General features: G+C 35.2%; 2 protein-coding genes and 1 non-coding gene across 3 annotated transcripts; 1 reads left to right on the forward strand and 2 right to left on the reverse strand.

Moving 5' to 3' along the window:
• Nucleotides 1-2,121: 2,121 nt before the first annotated feature.
• On the forward strand, nucleotides 2,122-4,746 carry LOC135071284 (esterase FE4-like). Its single transcript, XM_063965072.1, has 3 exons — nucleotides 2,122-2,384; nucleotides 3,024-4,294; nucleotides 4,547-4,746. Exons 1-3 carry the CDS (start codon nucleotides 2,208-2,210, stop codon nucleotides 4,728-4,730), a joined length of 1,632 nt encoding a protein of 543 aa, XP_063821142.1. The 5' UTR covers nucleotides 2,122-2,207; the 3' UTR covers nucleotides 4,731-4,746.
• Nucleotides 4,747-17,377: 12,631 nt separating this feature from the next.
• On the reverse strand, nucleotides 17,378-17,449 carry Trnae-uuc (transfer RNA glutamic acid (anticodon UUC)). Its single transcript has one exon. It is a non-coding gene; the product is annotated as a tRNA-Glu (tRNA).
• A 900-nt stretch (nucleotides 17,450-18,349) lies between these two features.
• On the reverse strand, nucleotides 18,350-19,692 carry LOC135071572 (uncharacterized). Its single transcript, XM_063965345.1, has 2 exons — nucleotides 19,456-19,692; nucleotides 18,350-18,527 (listed from the first exon to the last, which is right to left on the reverse strand). The coding sequence occupies exons 1-2, from the start codon at nucleotides 19,648-19,650 to the stop codon at nucleotides 18,387-18,389; spliced, it is 336 nt and encodes a 111-aa protein (XP_063821415.1). The 5' UTR covers nucleotides 19,651-19,692; the 3' UTR covers nucleotides 18,350-18,386.
• Between the last annotated feature and the right edge of the window lie 319 nt (nucleotides 19,693-20,011).

The following is a 20,011-nucleotide window of genomic DNA, read 5'->3' on the forward strand; positions in this document are numbered from 1 at the left end:
AACTGTAGAACACAATTTCTGACTTCAGGACTTTATTTAGACTAGTTAGGAGGTGAACATAGTAAAAGTCCCCACCCTTAGCCCTTGAGCCGGCGGGGAGAGGGGGGTTTAAAGGTGCCACTTTTCGGTTTTTCGCTTAATCCTCGGAAACTATGCGTCCTAGTGACATGACTACTTTGAACCAAAAAAAGCATATTCAATTTGCTACAGGTAAGATAATCAAGTTTTTCAATAAATTGTATAGTTTTCGCGGCATCTGCTCTAGAAGGTCTGTAATATTGGAAATTTTATTTATGTCTTACATGTTCCCATCAGGAGAAAATCGACTAAATAAACATTGAGCAATCATTCTAGACATGCGGGAGCATGTTAAGCCTAGTTCCAGGGAGGGGACTGCACCGTGCGTATATTTAGACGATCCACTTTGAGCCACTTTTGACTCCTCATCACTCAAAAACTACTGTGCATTAACACTTCAAATTTGGCTCATGTGTTGAGACTTGCAAGATATACATCAGTTTCAAATTTCACAAATATCCCTCAAACGGTTCTTTAGGTATTGACGTCCAAAAATCTACATGTTTGACCTATAGACCAAATTCTAACCACTTCCAGATGACATCGAAGGTTCAAATTTGGCATCCAGAAAGGTAGTTATGTAAATACAAAGGAACAAATAAAAAACCAGTAAATTTTCACATTTCACATGTTATAGATAGATGTTAGTGTTCTAAATGTCGATTTTTGAACGTCAATACCTAAATAACCGTTTGAGGTATATTTATGAAATTTGAAGCTGATGTTTATCTTACAAGTCTCAACACATGAGCCAAATTTGAAGTGTTAATGCACAGTAGTTTTTGAATGATGAGGAGTCAAAAGTGGCTCTAATTGGTTCGTCTAAATATACGCACGGTGCAGTCCCCTCCCTGGAACTAGGCTTAGCATGCTCCCGCATGTCTATAGTGTTTGCTCAATGTTGATTTAGTCGATTTTCTCGTGAAAAGAACATGTAAGACAAAAATAAAATTTCCAATTTTACAGACCTTCTAGAGCAGATGCCTCAAAAACTATACAAGATATAGAAAAACTTGACGGTCTCACCTGTAGCAAATTAAATAAGCTTTTTTTGGTTCATAGTAGTCATGTCACTAGGACGAATAGTTTCCGAGGATTAAGCGAAAAACCGAAAAGTGGTACCTTTAAACCCCCCTCTCCCCGCCGGCTCAAGGGCTAAGGGCGGGGACTTTTGCTATGTTCACCACCTAACTAGGCTAAATAAAGTCCCGAGGTCAGAAATTGTGTTCCACGGATTTCTCTCTACACCGTCGTTAAGGCATTCATTGACTGGACTATTAGGTCCGTGGGGGCCAAATGCTCATCGTATGATGTCATGGGAATGCCGGGAAGACGAGTCAAGTGGCTGATTGACTGTACTGTACTGAACATATTAAACTTAAAATTCAAGGTAACAAAAGTCTTTAAATTGCTTATAACTCGATAGGTTAGTGTTCTGAAAATGGCATTCTTATCTTATTTACAGTGGCATTAAATAAACAACAATAATAAAATTAAAAAATGAAGTAATAGGTGCCTAATTGGCAATATACCACGCTATAATGTGGTGCTGGACACACTCAAGATAAAAAACAGACCTTTAGTACTTAAGAAAGAAGGAGCTCGAAACATCTGTATCGTCATTAGTGTGATGTCACACAAGATTGCCAACGAGATACGAACAACTTTACCCTAAAAAGGGAAATAATATTTTCTAATTCATGAGTATTTTCTCGGGTTTCATGCTTACTATAAAATTATCCAACTATAAAGAGTAAAATAAAAATACATTCAAAACCAGAATGAAAGATTGAATTTGTTTAATACATTCGCACTAATGCAATTTAGGGATTTTAAAATTGTGAAGTGGCAACCCATCGCGTCAGCTGTCAGTTGCGAGCGCGCGCTCTTACGCAACAGCCGCGCGCACGACCCGCGTTCAAGGTCACACGTCCACAAACACAACCGGTGTTTAATAATATCGCATAATAATCATCAAGCAAGCATGAGTCAGTCGTTCAAAGCCAGCAATAATGAAGTAACGACATAACTGGCAATGTTACTAGGTCACTATCATAATAATTATCTTATCGATCGCGATAAACTGTCTCGCTTTACATTCCCAGTAGTGATGACCGAAATTGTCGAAGATGTACGAAAAGAGGATTGTACTGTTTACGCTGTTCGCGTTGAATTTGGTCGAACAACCGGCGCCGGAGGTCACCATAGAGCAAGGGATAGTGAGTGGTAAAATCAACGAAGATGGGACTATATTTGAGTACATGGGTATTCCGTACGCAACTACTAGCAGCGAGACAAGGTTCCAGGTAAATTGTTTATGTTAAGATAACCTCTAAAATTGTTAGATTGCATGCATTTGTTTGGGTTTTTTCTTGAATGAAGTTTTATCTTAACTATTCATTGATTGTCGTAACGATCTCTAGAATAATGTTATTTAATTTACAAACTACCTACTATGTTAATAAGTAAACAAATTAACCTCTTACCTACGGGAGGCACCTATAGTTGCCAAGTCAAAAGTCAGTTATCAATACGGGTGGCATCTACTGTTATTTTGGCAAAGCCAATACTAAATCACGGTTTACGACAAAAAAACAATAAAATTGCAAATTAAGTGTAAAATGCGCTTGTAATTATGAAACTACATTAGTTGCAAAATATAATATTCCAAATTTAAATACCGTAAGTCTCATACTTTTAAAAATATCTTGATGTAAAGTGTAGCAAACAATTTTATAGGTTAAAATACCCCGTATTGAGAGGCGACTTTGGTTTCCAAGGGCCGTAGGTAAAGGGTTAATTATGACAGTAGGTAATAATTGATGTCATTATTATTTTGATGGTTCAGAGATCTTTATTGTGATTGTAACTTTTGTGATTTACCTTAAAAATAAATCTATTTTGGTATTACTGGTATATAAATAAATTAAATATTTCGTTTCTAGGCTCCCCTCCCCCCACCAAAATGGGACGGCGTTTTCAAAGCAGTGGATGAGCACCACTCCTGCCCACAAATGATGTTCATAAGAGTTGTTGGATCTGAAGATTGTTTGAAGATTAATGTTTATGTACCAGCACAAGCAAAGAAACCACTCCCAGTCATGGTGTACATCCACGGAGGAGCATTCATACTAGGAAGTGGAGGAAAACTGTTGTATGCACCGGATTATCTAGTCAACAAGGACGTAATCGTAGTGACGTTCAACTACAGACTAGGAGCCCTTGGATTTGTTTGTCTTGGGATCAAAGAAGCACCTGGAAACGCAGGTTTGAAAGACCAAATAGCTGCACTCAGATGGGTCAAGAAAAATATAGCAGCATTCGGTGGAGACCCAGACAATGTCACTTTATTTGGAGAAAGTGCAGGAGGTACATCCACGTCTGTACTACTAGCTAGTGAAGCTACAGTTGGATTGTTTAATAGAGTGATTATTCAAAGCGGTTCTTCAACCTCTAATTGGTCAGTAAATAGAAAGCCAGTTTGGGTCGCTAGTCTTTTAGCTAAAGTCATAGGTCATGATACTGAAGACCCCCACGAAATATACAAAGTACTTTCGAAATTGCCTTACAAAGAATTAGTTAGTTTGAAACCAATCAAACCTTTAGGTATGTTTTTCGACACACTCTTATTACATTTGCCGTGTGTTGAAAAATCATTACCAGGTGAAGAGGCAGTCTTAACAGATTTACCATATAATTTACTGAAACACAAACCCAAAAACATTCCAGTGATTTACGGGTCAAATAGCAAAGAAGGTCTATTCTTGACTTCAGCAGAAAATGATACGACTCTTGAAGAAAGAAATAGAAGATACTTTTTTGCATCAGACTTAGAATTCCATAATGAAGATGAGGCGTTAGCCACAGCTGCCAGAGTGAGGAACTTTTATTTTGGGGAAGAGCGAGTAAGCCATAAAAATATAAAATTATTGGCCAAAATATACACTGAGTTGTATTTTGAAGTTCCCGCTGCAATCGAATCAGATTTGCTTGTCAAGCACTCAAATGCAACAGTGTATAATTATTTCTTTGATTATTCTGGGAGAAGGAACGTACTAAAACAGAGAATGGGCTATGGCAATGAGAGTGGTGCTTGCCACGCTGATGATCTCTTTTATTTATTTAAGCCAAGGATCTGGCCTTTTTCTGTAAATGAGGAAGATGGGAAAATGATAGAATGGATGACTGGCATGTGGACAAACTTCGCCAAGTATGGGTAAGAATTTTTTTCCGACGACTGTTTAAAAGTAAGGTTTCGTTTCACAGCCTTACTTGACTTAACAAGTTTCGTACTAATGTCCGTTTTCACCATCAATCCCTAAGTTTTAAGTGACTCCTATGAAAACAAGTGTAGTAACCTTAAGTGTTACCATAGGTGTCACTTAAAACTTAGGGATTTATGGTGAAAACGAGCAAAGACTTACATTTTGCTTTCTAACCAATGCATTAACTTTTGTTTCTTTTCCAGTGATCCTACACCGAAAGCAGCAGACATTCCAGTGAAATGGGTTCCAAGTACTAAAAATAATTTAAGATATTTGTACATCAACAATCCAATGGAAATGGGTCCAGTTCCTAATCCTGAATCGTATAGTTTATGGAAAGATATTTATGATAAATACCGAAGACTTGATTTAAGCTTTTATTTATAAATACAATAAGAAACATGACCACGTTTTTTATTTAATTCATACGCATTCGAAAGTACAAGTCTATAGTAGTCTACTATTCTTCCGGGTAATGCTCTGAGCAACGTTATCATTATCATAAAAATTCAAATGAGATTAACATTAATTGTGATAATATTTATCTAATGTAATAAATAATATTATTTAAAATGCATTAGTACATCTTATCGCCTTTTTATAAGTCAAGTTGCAATCACGTTACAGCAAAGAATCCGCTTACGTACTTGTTATTGTAAGCATATACCTACATAATTTATTTGTCTTACATTACAAATGAATCTTAGTCTTTTTTTTTTCATTTATTTCTGTAAATAGGCTTAAAAAAAAGCACTTTTACACGTCCCAGTATTAACCCTACCACTGCTTCAGGACAACAAATGGGCCAGTGCTGAGAAGAAGCAGCGCAAGAAACTCAGTCACTATTGTCAGCCTCTTTTTCAAAGGTTTACAGGCTTTAAAATGTACAAAGTTATAAATATTTATGCGAGCTAGGCGGTAACGCATTCCAAACATTTTTATCTTTTAAATAATCATCGACTTTATAGTAGCCCTTTTTCATTAAGGTACTTTTAATAATGTGCTTTGAATTTATGAATGGGTAGTTCTACAACAGTTTGTGGTAATTTATTAAAGAACTAGCTTTCCGCCCGCGGCTTCGCCCGCGTGGAATTTTGTCTGTCACAGAAAAACAATATCGCGCGCGTATTTACTCACCGTTTAGACCTACCCTGGACTACGACAAACATTTTAAAACCAAAATCAGCTCAATCGGCCCAGCCGTTCTCGAATTATAATCAGACTAACGAACATCAATTCATTTTTATTTATATAGAAGATAGATAGATGATAGCTAGCGGCCGCCCGCGACTTCGTACGCGTGGATACCGTTTTACCCCCTTCATCTATCTTAAGCGGTTTAGATTTTTTTCATACAAATGTTTTTTCCCGCTAACTCCCGTTCCCGTAAGAATTTTGCAATATCCTGTTGTTACTAAGCTTTAAGTTTACTAAGGTACCTGCATGCCAAATTTCAAGCGTCTATCTTACGTAGTTTAGATTTTTTCATACATATGTTTTTTCCCGCTAACTCCCGTTCCCGTGGGAATTTTGCGATATCCTGTTGTACCTAAGCTTTAAGTTTACTAAGGTACCTGCACACCAAATTTCAAGCGTCTAACTTAAGCGGTTTAGATTTTTCATACAAAAGGATTTTTCCGCTAATTCCCGTTCCCGTGGGAATTTCGGGAATTCCTTTCTTAGTGCACCTCTACGGTACCTAAACTATGTCCCTTCCAAATTTCAAGTACCTACGTTTAGCCGTTTAGGCTGTGCGTTGATCTGTCAGTCAGTCAGTCAGTTTCTCCTTTTATATATTTAGATTTAATACATTTTCCATAAAAGAATTACCAGTCTGGTGACGAATAAAAAGTCAATTTTCTCTACTCTGTGACGCATTACTCAAATCTACACCAAAATCTTTTATGGTTGATACCTAATCTATTTGTCAAACTATTTGAACCTAAATCTTGAATACCGAGAATCACAGAATTATATCAGCTGTGTTTTGTCTGTGTAATTTAATTGAGCTAAGTTGATTCCCGCCGCAATCTCTGTGAGTGGATCATTTAATAAGTCTAACTCGACAAGCGATGCCTCAGTAGCCGCTAATGTAATAACCGTATCAGCTCGGATTAAACGTTTTATTGATAGCTTGATGCTTGATTGTAGATAGAAGCTCGTTTCAATCTAAATGAATGTAGTACTTGAAATAATTATTACATGGAGCTTTAAAATTTTCTTGTGTTTATCAGTGAGACCATTCAACGTTGGAAATATTTCGTTTATAATTAATTTTGATCAATGTATTTTTTTTAAATAGCCAGGTAGGTAAGTACCTATGCTAATGATGATACAAAATTTTCTGTGGTACCGTGGTATTATACCACATTAAAGGTGTTAGGTACTCAGTTTCCTAGATTTATTATCTAAAAAAAATATCATTTAAAAATTTCCTCGAATAGTTTCCTAGTTTCCTTTTCAAATACTGTAATTTAAAAAAAAATTAAACATTTAACTATAACTTAACTAATTATACAGTGTGAGTCACGTTAAAGTGTACATATGAAAATAGATGAAACTAGACCTATTTTTATCGACAAAAAAGAGGTCAAAAAATTTTTTGAGATTTTTATTTAATTTTTTATAGAATTTTTTTTCTTCCAATTACTTATTGTAAAGAAAACGTAATAACTTTTAAAGTAAGCGGTATATCCTAATAAAATAAGAACAGTAATAATGCTAAATAACAGGCGATACTAAAAAAATAGATAAAATACACAAAAAAGGCCAACAAATAATAAAAAATGATACTTTTTGAAAAAAATCTGCTTTTAAATTCGTGTTTTTTTGGTTATTTGATAAATTTCTCCAAAAAATGCCCCTATAACCGGTGGGTTTTATTACTTTGTTTTACTCTCTATCGTATTACCTTCGTAAAACCAAAAATCGCATGTCTCTATCCCTATCACAACGTTTGCAATGATCGTTTGAACTAAGCCTCTTCGGGCGTGCCATACAACGCTTCGTTAACAACGAAACTGAAAATGGCTCTAGATTTGTAATTTTGATAAAGACAAGTTAGATTTCAAATAAAAACAAAAGATTTCGAAGTAAAATAAGTATTTTAGTTAAAATTTAAATTGCCTCTACCTGTAGCGGAGAATAATGTGGTGGCAGGCCTTTGTTCAAACGATCATAGCAAATGTTGTGATAGGGATAGAGACATGCGATTTTTGGTTTTACAAAGGTAATACGATAGAGAATAATACAAAGTAATAAAAACCACCTGTTATAGGGGCATTTTTTGGAGAAATTTATCAAATAACCAAAAAAACACGAATTTAAAAGCAGATTTTTTTCAAAAAGTATATTTTTTTTATTATTTGTTGGCATTTTTTGTGTATTTTATGTATTTTTTTAGTATTGCCTGTTATTTAGCATTATTACTGTTTTTATTTTATCAGGATATACTGCTTAGTTTAAAAGTTATTACGTTTTCTTTACAATAAGTAATTGGAAGAAAAAAAATTCTATAAAAAATTAAAAAAAAATCTCAAAAATTTTTTGACCTCTTTTTTGTCGATAAAAATAGGTCTAGTTTCATCTATTTTCATATGTACACTTTAACGTGACTCACACTGTATTTTAGAATATTTTGAATTAGTAGGTAATAGACTACTTCGATGATTGGTAAGGGCTCCTATACTAGTTCACATGAGTGAGATGTACCGCTCGCATCGCCCCCACCTCAAACGTTAAATATTACATGCACCGACTGAGTTATCGACGGAACGTGATCGGAATGCACATCTATTTACTGGTCTGATGAAACGGGTCGGTAAGGAAAGGACTAAATAGTAATTAAAATGTCTTCTTCTGATTCTGATCTTTAATATTACTGGTCTGATGAAACGGGTCGGTAAGGAAAGGACTAAATAGTAATTAAAATGTCTTCTTCTGATTCTGATCTTTAATATCTGTACAGCCAATATTTTTAGCTAGATTCTATAATTTTTATTTATTTTTAGACTAAGATTGTGCTAGGACTTACATTTACGTCAGAAAGTACAGTTCCTGGCTAAGTCGGCCGTTTGGTGTAGTGGTTTCGGAACGGACTACTATGCCGAGAGGTCACGGGTTCGATTCCCGGCCGAGCAGAAATTGAAATGATGAATTTTAATTTCTGTGTCGGGACTAGAAGCGTAGTGTAAAATGTCCAAGGATATTTATTTAAAAAAAAGTATTTTGAAAGTGGTTAATTCCAGGAACTAGCTTACGTGCTACCTGGCATCGTACCTATTTAAACTAATAATACCCATTCATATTTTTATTGAAAGTATTTGAATGCAACTTTATCCGCCGAATTGAATAGCTCATAATCTAATTGTTGTCCCCTGGCGCTAAGCGTTAAGAATTCAAAACAAGACGCGACCCCTTGTTTTCACTGCGCCCCTGTGGCCGGCTATTGCTTAATTTTATAAGTTCTTGGCGCTGTGAACGACCCAAGCATAGAAGTCACTTGACAATTTGAATCAAGGATGACAAAGGAATTCGTAAATGTCACTTGTTTTTTAATCCGTTTGACAGTACTGTACCCCCAGTGAAAAGGGATCTAAGTCGAAAATGGTGATTTTTGGGAAATCGCATTTGAAGTTAAAAAAAATCCTGCTTCATCGCTATTAGAGATAACTGGGTGAAATATTTTTTAGGTGAAAGGTAATGTTAGATATAATTAGGCAGTGTGTCAGTTTGGGAAATATAGCATGTGGTTTTTTCGTAATTAAATAAAAACCAAGTTATATCACCATGCACGACAACTTTACATTCGTGTAAAGTGATGTAATGGGACATAAATCATTTTACACCACACTGAATTGACCACCCGCTAACAAGTGTAAAGTGATACATTTTACGCAATTTCTGTTGATAATTTTTTGTTTCTTCAATTTTAGAAAAAGTTGTAAAACAAACATAAGTAATTACACTATGAGGAATCATTATTTCAGGTTATTTAGGATAAATCGTCGAAAAATTTTTACTTATATCAATAAACACCAATTTTTTGGTGAGAAAAAAAATGTGTAAACTGATTTAACTAACATAATAGCGATCTAAGTATCCTAATAATTATGTGTAAAGTGATACAAGTGGCGACTGTAAAGAAATAAGGCTAGAATTTGAGACTGAATTCTAATTATTTACTCCTTAAATGTTTATTCTGATCTGAAACTACTATTTTATTAATTATTACACCATATAGCATGAATGATATCGGCCTAAATCACATACATTATCTCCTATTTTAAAGTAAGTATAGCTGAAGCAATTGTGTAGTAAAGACCTGAAACAACAATGGTTTCACATCAACTAATTAGACAGGAGACATAGAAAAGTTTGTTTTCTACAATTACCCTATTAGGAATCAAACCCTGGACCAGAGATGATGATGTCAAGCTATATTGATTGCCTTTTGGCTACAGAAGGATAATATAAAAGTAAAGTCATAAAATGCATTTCTTTTCAACAAAGAAACTTTTAAAAAGCCCTTTAACACGTCCTAGTATTACTTGAACCCTACAATTATTTTGGGACATAAATGGGCCAGTGCTGAGAAGAAGCAGCGCAAGAAATTTAGCCACCCTTGTCAGCCTCTTCTTAAATCATAAATAACTTGAAAAAATCGAACTGACTAAGGCGGGAATCTTCTTAAATCAATAGAGACATGAATTAACAAGACATGTTATACTTGCGAGCTAAGCAGATAAAGTTCAGCAACACATGCCATTTACATAATTATTTACTTTATACATAGTATCCATTCATAAGGGCTTTTGTAGTTAGTTTTTCAGGGCAATCGAATATTGCACTTAGCCTCTTGATTAGACCATTGTGCGCTATTTGTAGTTTATCTTCCTATTCCAACCGCTCCAGATCCCCTCCAGGTAGCAGCAGCCTATCTAGGTCGCTACAGGCCTTCTGCAGCGACCCTGGTGATTGGAGAATTTGAGCCTGTTGATCTGCTACGCTTGTGCACTCCTTGTGCACGTGCTGCGGTTTTTCTTCTGCCTCCATGCATCTTCTGCACAGTAGGCTGTCTGTAACAGCTATATTGTGTAGGTGTTTGTTTAACATACCTGTTATTACACTGAGGACCTTGCGGATGTTGTCCCTGTTTAGTCTTATGAGGCTGCGGGAGAACTTTTTCGATATATCCACAACTGCATCTTTTGTTTGCCTGCATCTTTCACAATCTTTCCATTCTGTGTGGTGTTATTTTTCTATTTTTATCTGTGCTTATGGTATCGGCATTATAATTATTCCGGACCAAATACCGTCGTGTACGATCCCCTTCTGTCCAGTTCATCTGCGGCGTCGTTGCTCAAGGAGTTACTGTGCCCTTTGATCCACTTCAGGAGTGCAGGGTAACGCCATTTGCGTCTGCAATGACTTAGGAGCGCGTCATGGCAGTCAAATATAAGTATTATAATGTAGTATATTAAGTTGCTTTGTATTGCTTGCACTATCTGAGATTATTTTTATATTCAGACCTCGGATGTCTATGGTTGCAACCGCCTGTGCTGCTCTGATTGCATTCTGCTTGGAAAATTGTATTGTGTTTATCTAGTGATGTTGATAGTCTTAGTATATTTAGGTAATTCGAGAAGACACCAGCTCCCGTACCTTTTTGGGTTTTGGAGCCGTCAGTTTATATCCTAACTTCATTGATTCCAGAGCAATCTTGCTTTTTCGCTGTAAACTGGATATTATATCTCCAGTCGAAGATGTGAACACAGGGAATTCTGTCGATGGGTGCCTCGGTGAGAGGTATTTCTTTTATTAGGGTTTTGTGCAGGATCGTGGAATGTCCTGTCTCCTTGTTTTGCTTCTATATGCCGTTCTTACCTTTAAGTCTTAGAGCGGCTGCTTGCGCTTCCTCCTGAATGAAGAGCTCTAAAGATCTAAGATTCAGAAGGTACTCAAGTGATGTCGATGGAGTGGTTCTCATACAACTAGTGGCCGCTATGCTTACTAGGCTTTGGAGTTTTGATCTTGCTGTGGATAGTTGTGTTCTGTGCCACCACACAAGTGATCCATAATAATAATTATGTGTAAGAGGGCCATATAACCGACGCAACGTGTAGAGCCAAAGTGTTATCTTTGGGTTGAGACCTTATCTACTACCAATGAGTCTCTTGAACTGATGGAATGCTATACAGGCCATTTTTATTTTGTTCTCGACATGACTCGCCCAGTTCAATTTGTTGTCAAAGGTGATGAGTTTTGTTTATAAAGAGTTCTGGTAGTTGGAGCTCTTGTAAATTCGATAATGCACTTATTAGTTATTAAGTACTTTTATTTACAACGTTAGGCACTATGAATTCAATTATATGTTTTACTAGTACAGTTCACCATTATTTATTAAAACTATTAACTAAAGTTCTTTGATTTATAAACTACGACATTATTTTTTCCTTTAATCTGACGTTTGGGCTAAGTTATATCATTTTACACCAAATAATTAACCAAATTATTAGTTGCGATTTTCAAATGTTTTTGATCTAAGTAACTTATAACATTTTACACATGTACAAAACTTTTGTGGTTAATGGTATAAGTCTAATTGAATCATTATACACAAAATAAATAATCTTTTGTCTTTTACTTTTTGTGCTATAAATTAAGTTACATTCTTTTTCACCAACCAACAATACATAGTTTTTTTTGTGTATATTAATATGAGTCATCTTATATTGTTAGTCACAAATTCAATCTGAACAACTTCAATCGTGTAAAAAGTAGTAACACGAGTCATACCTCTTGACACAATAAAAAAGTGAAAGAAGCCTCCGGTACACTTTGTTAAAAGTAGACATGTATCAATATACACGAAGCAAAACTCAAAATTGGTTCACAAAGCCTTACTTGTATCATTTGGCACAAAATTATTTTCGTTTCTATACGTCGTAGAAACATACCGATTAGATACAAAGATAGCTAATTTTTCAGAGATTCACATTATGTTATAAAGTCAATTTTGATCTAAGTCGAGTTAGATCCCTTTTCACTGGGGGTACAGAGTAGATCCCGATTGAGCTAAACGCACCTCGCTGGAATGCGACTCCCCTCCCACTTACACACGTCCCCGCTTTCGCCCCGTCTGTACCAGAGTATATATGTGACGTCACGGCTGCCAGGTGCGTAGTTAACTCGACCTAGTTGTATCATTATCATTCTTCAGCGCCCCGTTATTATACCGTACCCCATACAGTTGTAAAATTGTATGAAAACGGCACATTTTATGATAAGACAATAAAAACTCAATAATCATCAATATTTCAAAGCACATGTTAAAATTTTATCTGTATTTATTTGTACCTATTTTCTTGTATTCAAGTTAAAGTATACATAAGACGACTCCGAGTACTATTTATTTACAAAATATTATTTTTGTGACCCTTGTGTGATGCATAATCCTGTTTTGCAAAATTCGATAACGAGGAAGAAAATGGAGAATAGATCGCAAGAAGCCACCTTTCATACATGATTGCAAGCGTAAACCCAAAATCCCCTTTATAATCATGAAGGGGACTTTGGATGCATCTTTGCCTTTTTAGTTCACCCATTCGCTAGTATCAAGCAATAAAATTAAATTTACGATACTTCTTAACAGCACCGTTCAGGTTAAAAAGATAACCGGGGGACGCCTTAAACTTTATTTATCACCGTTACACCCTATTTGGGAGATTGCGGCTAAAATTTTATATTTTCGGTGTAAATTAAAACATCGTACCTACCTCTTTAATTATTCAAGCACTTGAAGTAATTACACCGAAAAAGACGAGATAGATTAGAGATTAAATTTTCAGGTGTTTTTGGTTCAAAATAAAACATAAACAGAGCAGTTTTAATGATATTATAAAACTGAAAAAAAAAATATATTTATTCATTAAGAGTAGGCGCACACCGTTGATTTTTCGTCGGCCGATAGTTTAGTCGGGCAGTTGACCAGTATGAGCATGTATTGGAGTGCGCACACTACGCTGATTCGATTTGGCCGATTCTTCATATAAATTAAAATCGGGCACAACTAGGTATTGGCCAACTAAAAATCAACGGTGTGCGCCTACTCTAACGCATGATTATTTTTATTTTAGCGATATACGAGTACGATAAACATTTAAGTTAAACACTGTAGCATCGAATGCATTTTACTAAGGCTAGGTTGCACCATCTTAATTTAAATTTGACATACGTCAAGAATATGTCAAACTCCATACAAAAAGCACCGGTTATCGTTAAAGTTACGGTCATAGTTAGGTGTTGCAACTCAGCCTAAGAGTAAGATGCGATCTGGCTACAAAAATGCATAGGTCTCTACGTCTCTAATGTGCTGGCGAGTGCACTCCAACTCGCAGAATGAACAGTTTTCTTATTTACCATTCCATTTTCACGCCAAATTGCGAATTTAAATAAAACAATTGAATGCCGCCCGCGTCGGATAGAAACAAGCCAGAATCGAATTTCTCGGTTTAAAATACCGATCGAACGGCACCTAATATAAATCCGAGCATGTTATCTTGCGAGTAAAATAATCCGGCCGCATTTGCCATTCATTGCGCTTAGATAAAACACTGGCACTTTTATTTTCCGATGCAAAAATGCCATTTTCAACACTAAAAGAACGCAACCTTAAACCAACTCTATCTGCAGTTACTTAGGATCTAAAGCGGCTCGCAGGTGGGTCTTGTAAAAGATATTGTAAGGCAATTCGCGATTTTGAATAAGGAATTAGTAGACGTGCAGCTTTTTGTTTCGAAGAAAATTCGATGAGAAACGGTTTTTGTTTGAAACAACATTGAGTTTGCAGTTTATTCTTTCATTGTAAATATTGTTGAGGAGAAGAATGGAAGGGTAAGAAATTAGTTTTCTCTCATTTTTGTTTTAAATATCCAAGTATTATTTTATGGCTCTGGTATTCAGTTGCTGTATTTTCAAGAGTTCTTTTAGGTATGCCCTCAGACAGAGTTTTTATTCTAGTAATTGATACAGGCAAGTTTTGTTAACATTTCAATAAAAATATTAATATTCTGTATAGTTTCAATATGCCATGTAGATAAGTAGGTAATACATAATTTAGAATTTAGATAACACGTCGCCACGATATTAGAAAAAATTACACAGACTTCAAATCCGAAAATACTTTGACTGTTTGTACGTACAAGAGCAATAGGGTTTCATAAGTTAAATATGTAAAACCTTTCACTTATTAAACCGCCAACGACATTCATAATTCATAGCTTTAAAATACATTTGTTTATTGAGCAAACAAACCTCGTAAACATAGCGTATAAATAACAGCCAGTTATCAATATTAACAAGAATTAACGTTCATAATTATTATCAAAAATAATCGTAAAATTATTAAAAAATAGACTTAGAAAATAAACGTCATCAGAATGAAAATAGTTTCGAAGTATGTTCATGTTTAACATTACAAATTTCTCTTCAAGCACTAATTGGTTATCATTTTCATGGACATAGACGTTTCCCAGTTTCATACAGTTAAAAGTGCTTCTACCATTTACCACAATGACATTATAAATACACAAGTTTTGTAAAAAATAAAAAGGAAAAGGTATTTACGTCAGGCATTTGTTGGAAAAATATTTAGTTATGTATTGTTTCTGTAAAGTCTGCAAATTATGTAAACCATTAAATTGGCCGTTTTCCCCGCGCTATGTTGGCCTGGAATATTTGTCCCAATAATTTAAATTTGCGGCGGCCATATTTCGGGCTATATTGCCCTAAGTCCGGCTCGGGCCTAATTACGGCCCTGACAATAATATTCCGTTATTAATACAGATGTTCCTTGTCTTTGCCGATGTTTGGGTGCTCGTGATCCAGTTGCTTGAGATGGAAATTATTGTGCTAAGTTTCCTAGTTTGAAGAGCAGAATGAAAATGAGATAACTTAAGAAGGTTAAAATTGTTTCAGGTTTTTGTATTAATATTAGTATTTTTAATTTTGATGATAAATGATTTGATATCAAGGTTCTTTTACAGTCAAATAACGTCCACTACTGGACAAAGGCGCCTCTAAGGATTTCCATAGCGACCGGTCATGCACTGCTCGCATCCAGGTAGGTCAAGTAATTCAAGGTAAAATATAAAAAAAACTTTCTTACTGTAAGTAGCAGGCATAAAAATAGAAAAGAATACGTATGTTTTACTTTAAACTTGGCTAAATCAAACCCATAAAGTGGTTCATCATGGCTCAAATCATAAACAAAAGTGAAGTTAACCAAACTGTGCTAAGTTGAACCATTTAAATACAAAACCCATTGAAACGGTCCTTAACGAAACAAGCCTAAGATTCAACTGCAACCTGAACAACGCCAGGACTGCAGTTAGTGGGAGCGCTATTCGGTATAAAACCTATTTAATTTCCTCACTAACTTGTTTTTTTATCCATTCATTTTGTTTTAACTTGTTTTATGTCCTAGCTCGTTGGCAGTGTTTAGCGTCAGTGTATTTTAGCATTTTAAAACTATATTACGAAATAAACTTTGTTTTGTGGTTTTCAATTTTTTTAACTACATGTTAATGTCCCTTCTGACCCACCGCACTACCAAACCACACTACCAGTAGTGTCGTGGGGAATAACAATGATGTCATTGGAGCAAACCTACTATCACGAAAAAAATACTTTTGTTGGCGCAGGCTCTTGAGACAACTTTTTTTAGAACGCCAAATGAAGGTGTGATGTTTGAGTTTTAAGCTCATTATCTGTCATCAAGAAGTGAAACCCCTTTAAAATCTTGATTTTTAGGCATAAATACCAATGATTGAAAGAAAATAGAAGTAGTTTTATTTGGTAAACCTTTTCAAGTAAAACAGCTAAACAAAAGTTTTGATTATGAACCAACGCGAAGCGAAGCGACTTTCATTTCGCCCTTGCCCTGTTTGTAGATATTTATTTCCCCGCCATTCATAATTCAAGCTGTTTCTTCCAAACTGTCTCCAAAACTCATCACAACGAAATGTCAGCATCAATCATACCGGGACAGATGTAAAACCTGCTAAGCGTTTCATTAGAAAACCCATATTTTCACACTCAGCCACAGTAAACAAATAAATAGTAGGTGCACTTTTAGCGACGTTAGGGTGACCTGTGCCCGTTTTCACCATCAATCTTTATTTTTTAAGTGACCCCTATGAAAACAAAATGCCTGTTATATGTTACCATAGGGGTCACTTAAAAATAAGGGATTGATGGTGAAAACGGGCACTAATCAATTATTTTAAGGTGGAACTTTACAATGGAAGGAGTCCACTTCCATTTATTTAATAGTTCTTGGTCATAGTTTAATTATTATAATCATACTATAATTATTTATAACTACAATACCTAACTGCTGCTGGCTTTATTACAAGTTTTGCTCGATTTTAGTGATAGTGAAAACGAAATGTAGGTAATGTTACAAAAAAGAGGTGCACTACAAAGTAAAAGTTATATTTTATTGTTTGTATATTGTTTGCTTCTTATTTTAACAATTTTATTTAATGTCTGAGTCACTTAAATAAAAAATATGAAATCGCTATGCATAATCAGCTGGTAAACGGCACACGATGGCCTTCTACACATATTTTTACTGTGACTCAGGTGTTCTTAGTAATCAGCCTTTGAGAAATGGCACCCTTAGCTTTCGATTGGAAACGCCCTGCCTTACAAATTTGTTTAGTTACCATAATTTGTCTTGTTCGCTCCACTCGGATCAGTAGATTTTATTTGATTTATTTGGCGCCATTTTTTGTAAGCATCCGAGTTGATTAACTCATTAATTCTGATAGATTAATTTTAATTTTAAATCGGAAAACTTAATAAAAAAACTACTATCTAAAATATTAAACATTTTGATTGACTATGGCTTGCTTATTTGATGAGAGCGGTATCTTTTGTAACCAAAATTTTACCAAAAATATTATTAAATAATTTAATTAAGAAAGAAAAAAATTCCGTACTTTTATTACTGGTCTAATTGCAAAAAAGCATTCCCGTACCGGGAATCGAACCCGAGCCTCCTGGGTGAAAGCCAGGTATCCTAGCCACTAGACCATACGGGAGATGTTTGCGTGGTCGAATTTAATGTTAACATTTGCACAGATAAAACATTTGCCATTGCGTGAATCACGCAAATTACATTTTATTGCGTGACGTTTCACTTGTTTGTGAGTTTTATTTGGATTTGATGGTTAATAATAATAAATGAAGGTTATCGACTTCAATATCACTTTCACGATTCTTATTGGTCAACTGTCGGCAAAGCAGTTTGCACAGTAGTATTATAATAATCGCATAGCAATTGAGTAATGTTGTAGAATTTTGTATTATTATTATGCCAGCTGTGACACTAAAAGTAAATTAACACAACTGAATCAATTAAAATTGATAATTTGATATTCTTATGAAAAATAAATAACAAAAATACAAAGTATTGGTATCAAAATTCATTTATTATTTCATAACATTAAAATTTTAAATAGCTCGTGTGTTTTGATCGATGGTACAAATAGGTACTCAAGACAAAGAAGCAATAAATTATGTAGTTTCACAGATTTCACGTACATGAGTGGTTCCATTATTGGGTTATGTGTTTTGAATATTGTATGGACTTTCTTTTATCTGCTTGTAAGTTAAGTATTTCATTTGTACAGTCAACAGCACATAAGACTATAAGTAAATGTAGCAAAATAGTTCCTAATTACCATCTGAGGCTGAGTTACACCATCTTAATTTAACTATAACAAACGTCAAAAATCTGTTAAACTCCATACAAAAAACACCGGTCATCGTTATACGCTTGTATTCACAAACATTACTATGAGGTCTCACAGTGCACGTGGACGCACAGGGTCACACGAGAACCAATCACAGAGCTCTATTCAATGCTGTGCGTTCGATTTGCTAGTTCACTTAAGCAAGCATCGTGAATACGGGCGGTGGTTACGGTTAAAGTTAGGTGCTACAACTCAGCCTAAATATTTATTTCCAGTAAAAGATCTATCCAAATATCTGAATCTGGTAGTTGAGTCCGCTTCCCCTCTCGCTCTTTAGACGAATGTTGGCGAAGGTGGACCCTACTCCTCCTGCGGTGATGGTTGCCTTCGCTTCGGAGCGGTCCAGGTCTATGGCTGTGATGCCCTGGAAATATAAAAGTTGATGATGGTTATTACATGTGGTTTTTACTTGTACGAGTATGGTCAGAGTGTAAGGCCCAGAACAGACGGTGAAACGCAACTGCAACGAAACTGAAACTTTCTGATGATTCTTATGAATGAAACTGAAACTGAAAGTTTCAAACTGGTCCGTCATGTGTGGTCTCTTAACGGATGCTATGGCAGAAACTTAGATGCAACTCAAAAGTAACTAGCAGTTGCAGTTGCGTTTCACCGTCTGTTCTGGGCCTAAGGAACATGTTTGGAAAATTTGCAAAACATTACTAACTAGCCACCCGCCCCTGCTTCGCACAGGTACAAATTATACTTAAAACCTTCCTCTTGAATCACTCTATCTATTAAAAAATCGCATCAAAATCCGTTGCGTTGTTTTGAAGATCTAAGAATACATAGGGATAGACAGACGAAAACGACTTTGTTTTGAGTAGTATGTAGTGATGAGTTACAGCTGCCTAAAGCTGTTGATTTTATAGTCACCTAGTTTTTAATGATCTAACCCTTCAAATACCAGCGAATCGAGACACAATAGAAACCAAATTGTTACCGCGGTCTCATTCGACCATTTATTAGGGTTCCAAAAGCTAATAGTTACCTACTTATCTGATGCCTAGAATTTTAGTAAACTCTCAAGTATATAAATAATTTATTAAGGTTCCTCTTAACGACTCTGTTGTACTTTATAGGTCACCTAGTATTAGAATTTAATTCAGAATTTGATTTTATATTGTGTCTAGGTTCTTGGCAGAGTTTCACTGTTTCTCGACTGTTTATTGATTCCTGAGGCCTTAATAAGGCTTTGATATTATAATAATAGATGTAAACTTAACCAATTTTAGGTGGAAATACATATATTGCGTATTTCCAATTGCAATTATTCAGTAAATACTACATACCTTAATGATTTTTGTGCTCGTCGAATTGTTATAGAAAACATTCTTCGTCCGGGTCTTCAGTGGGATCGACGACAGTTGTACAGCCTCCAAGTACAGCAGCTCACTGTTAAGACTCGTGCCAACATTGAGATCCGAACTCTGCGTGTTTACAAATAAAACGCACAAAATCAACGCGAATGTCGCTATGGAAGCCATTTTGTGTTTTCTTTCCGATGCTAGACGGATGTATGCAATCCAAAATGTTTAGATGTAACATAAATATGTTTTGAGTAAAGCACTTGAAGATAATATGAGAAACAATAGGTATTGAAAGATTAAAATGTCTGTTTGTCAATAGTTTTATTTTAAACAATCATTTGTGATCTGAATTTTACTGATCCTGAAAATTACGAAATAATTGAAAATTAAAGAGCCAAATCAAGTTTAGTAATACACGTTTGTAGCATTAGACAAATATACATAATAGGAGATAAGTGAATGGAGCCGCGTGTAAGAGCTAGCCATAAGATGACAAATAATATTTTCTTTACTTATCTATTGATATGGATGATTGGGA

Source organism: Ostrinia nubilalis, chromosome 4 (genome assembly GCF_963855985.1).
Source record: "Ostrinia nubilalis chromosome 4, ilOstNubi1.1, whole genome shotgun sequence".
Lineage (NCBI taxonomy): Eukaryota > Metazoa > Arthropoda > Insecta > Lepidoptera > Crambidae > Ostrinia > Ostrinia nubilalis.

Excerpts from the sequence above, each read along its gene's own strand:
- LOC135071284 (XM_063965072.1), top strand. The coding sequence starts at position 2,208 with ATGTACGAAAAGAGGATTGTACTGTTTACGCTGTTCGCGTTGAATTTG. Across the intron at positions 2,385-3,023 it reads GCAGCGAGACAAGGTTCCAG|GCTCCCCTCCCCCCACCAAA; the intron begins GTAAATTGTTTA and ends TTTCGTTTCTAG. Across the intron at positions 4,295-4,546 it reads ACAAACTTCGCCAAGTATGG|TGATCCTACACCGAAAGCAG; the intron begins GTAAGAATTTTT and ends TTTCTTTTCCAG.
- LOC135071572 (XM_063965345.1), bottom strand. The coding sequence starts at position 19,650 with ATGGCTTCCATAGCGACATTCGCGTTGATTTTGTGCGTTTTATTTGTA. Across the intron at positions 18,528-19,455 it reads CGAGCACAAAAATCATTAAG|GGCATCACAGCCATAGACCT; the intron begins GTATGTAGTATT and ends TTATATTTCCAG.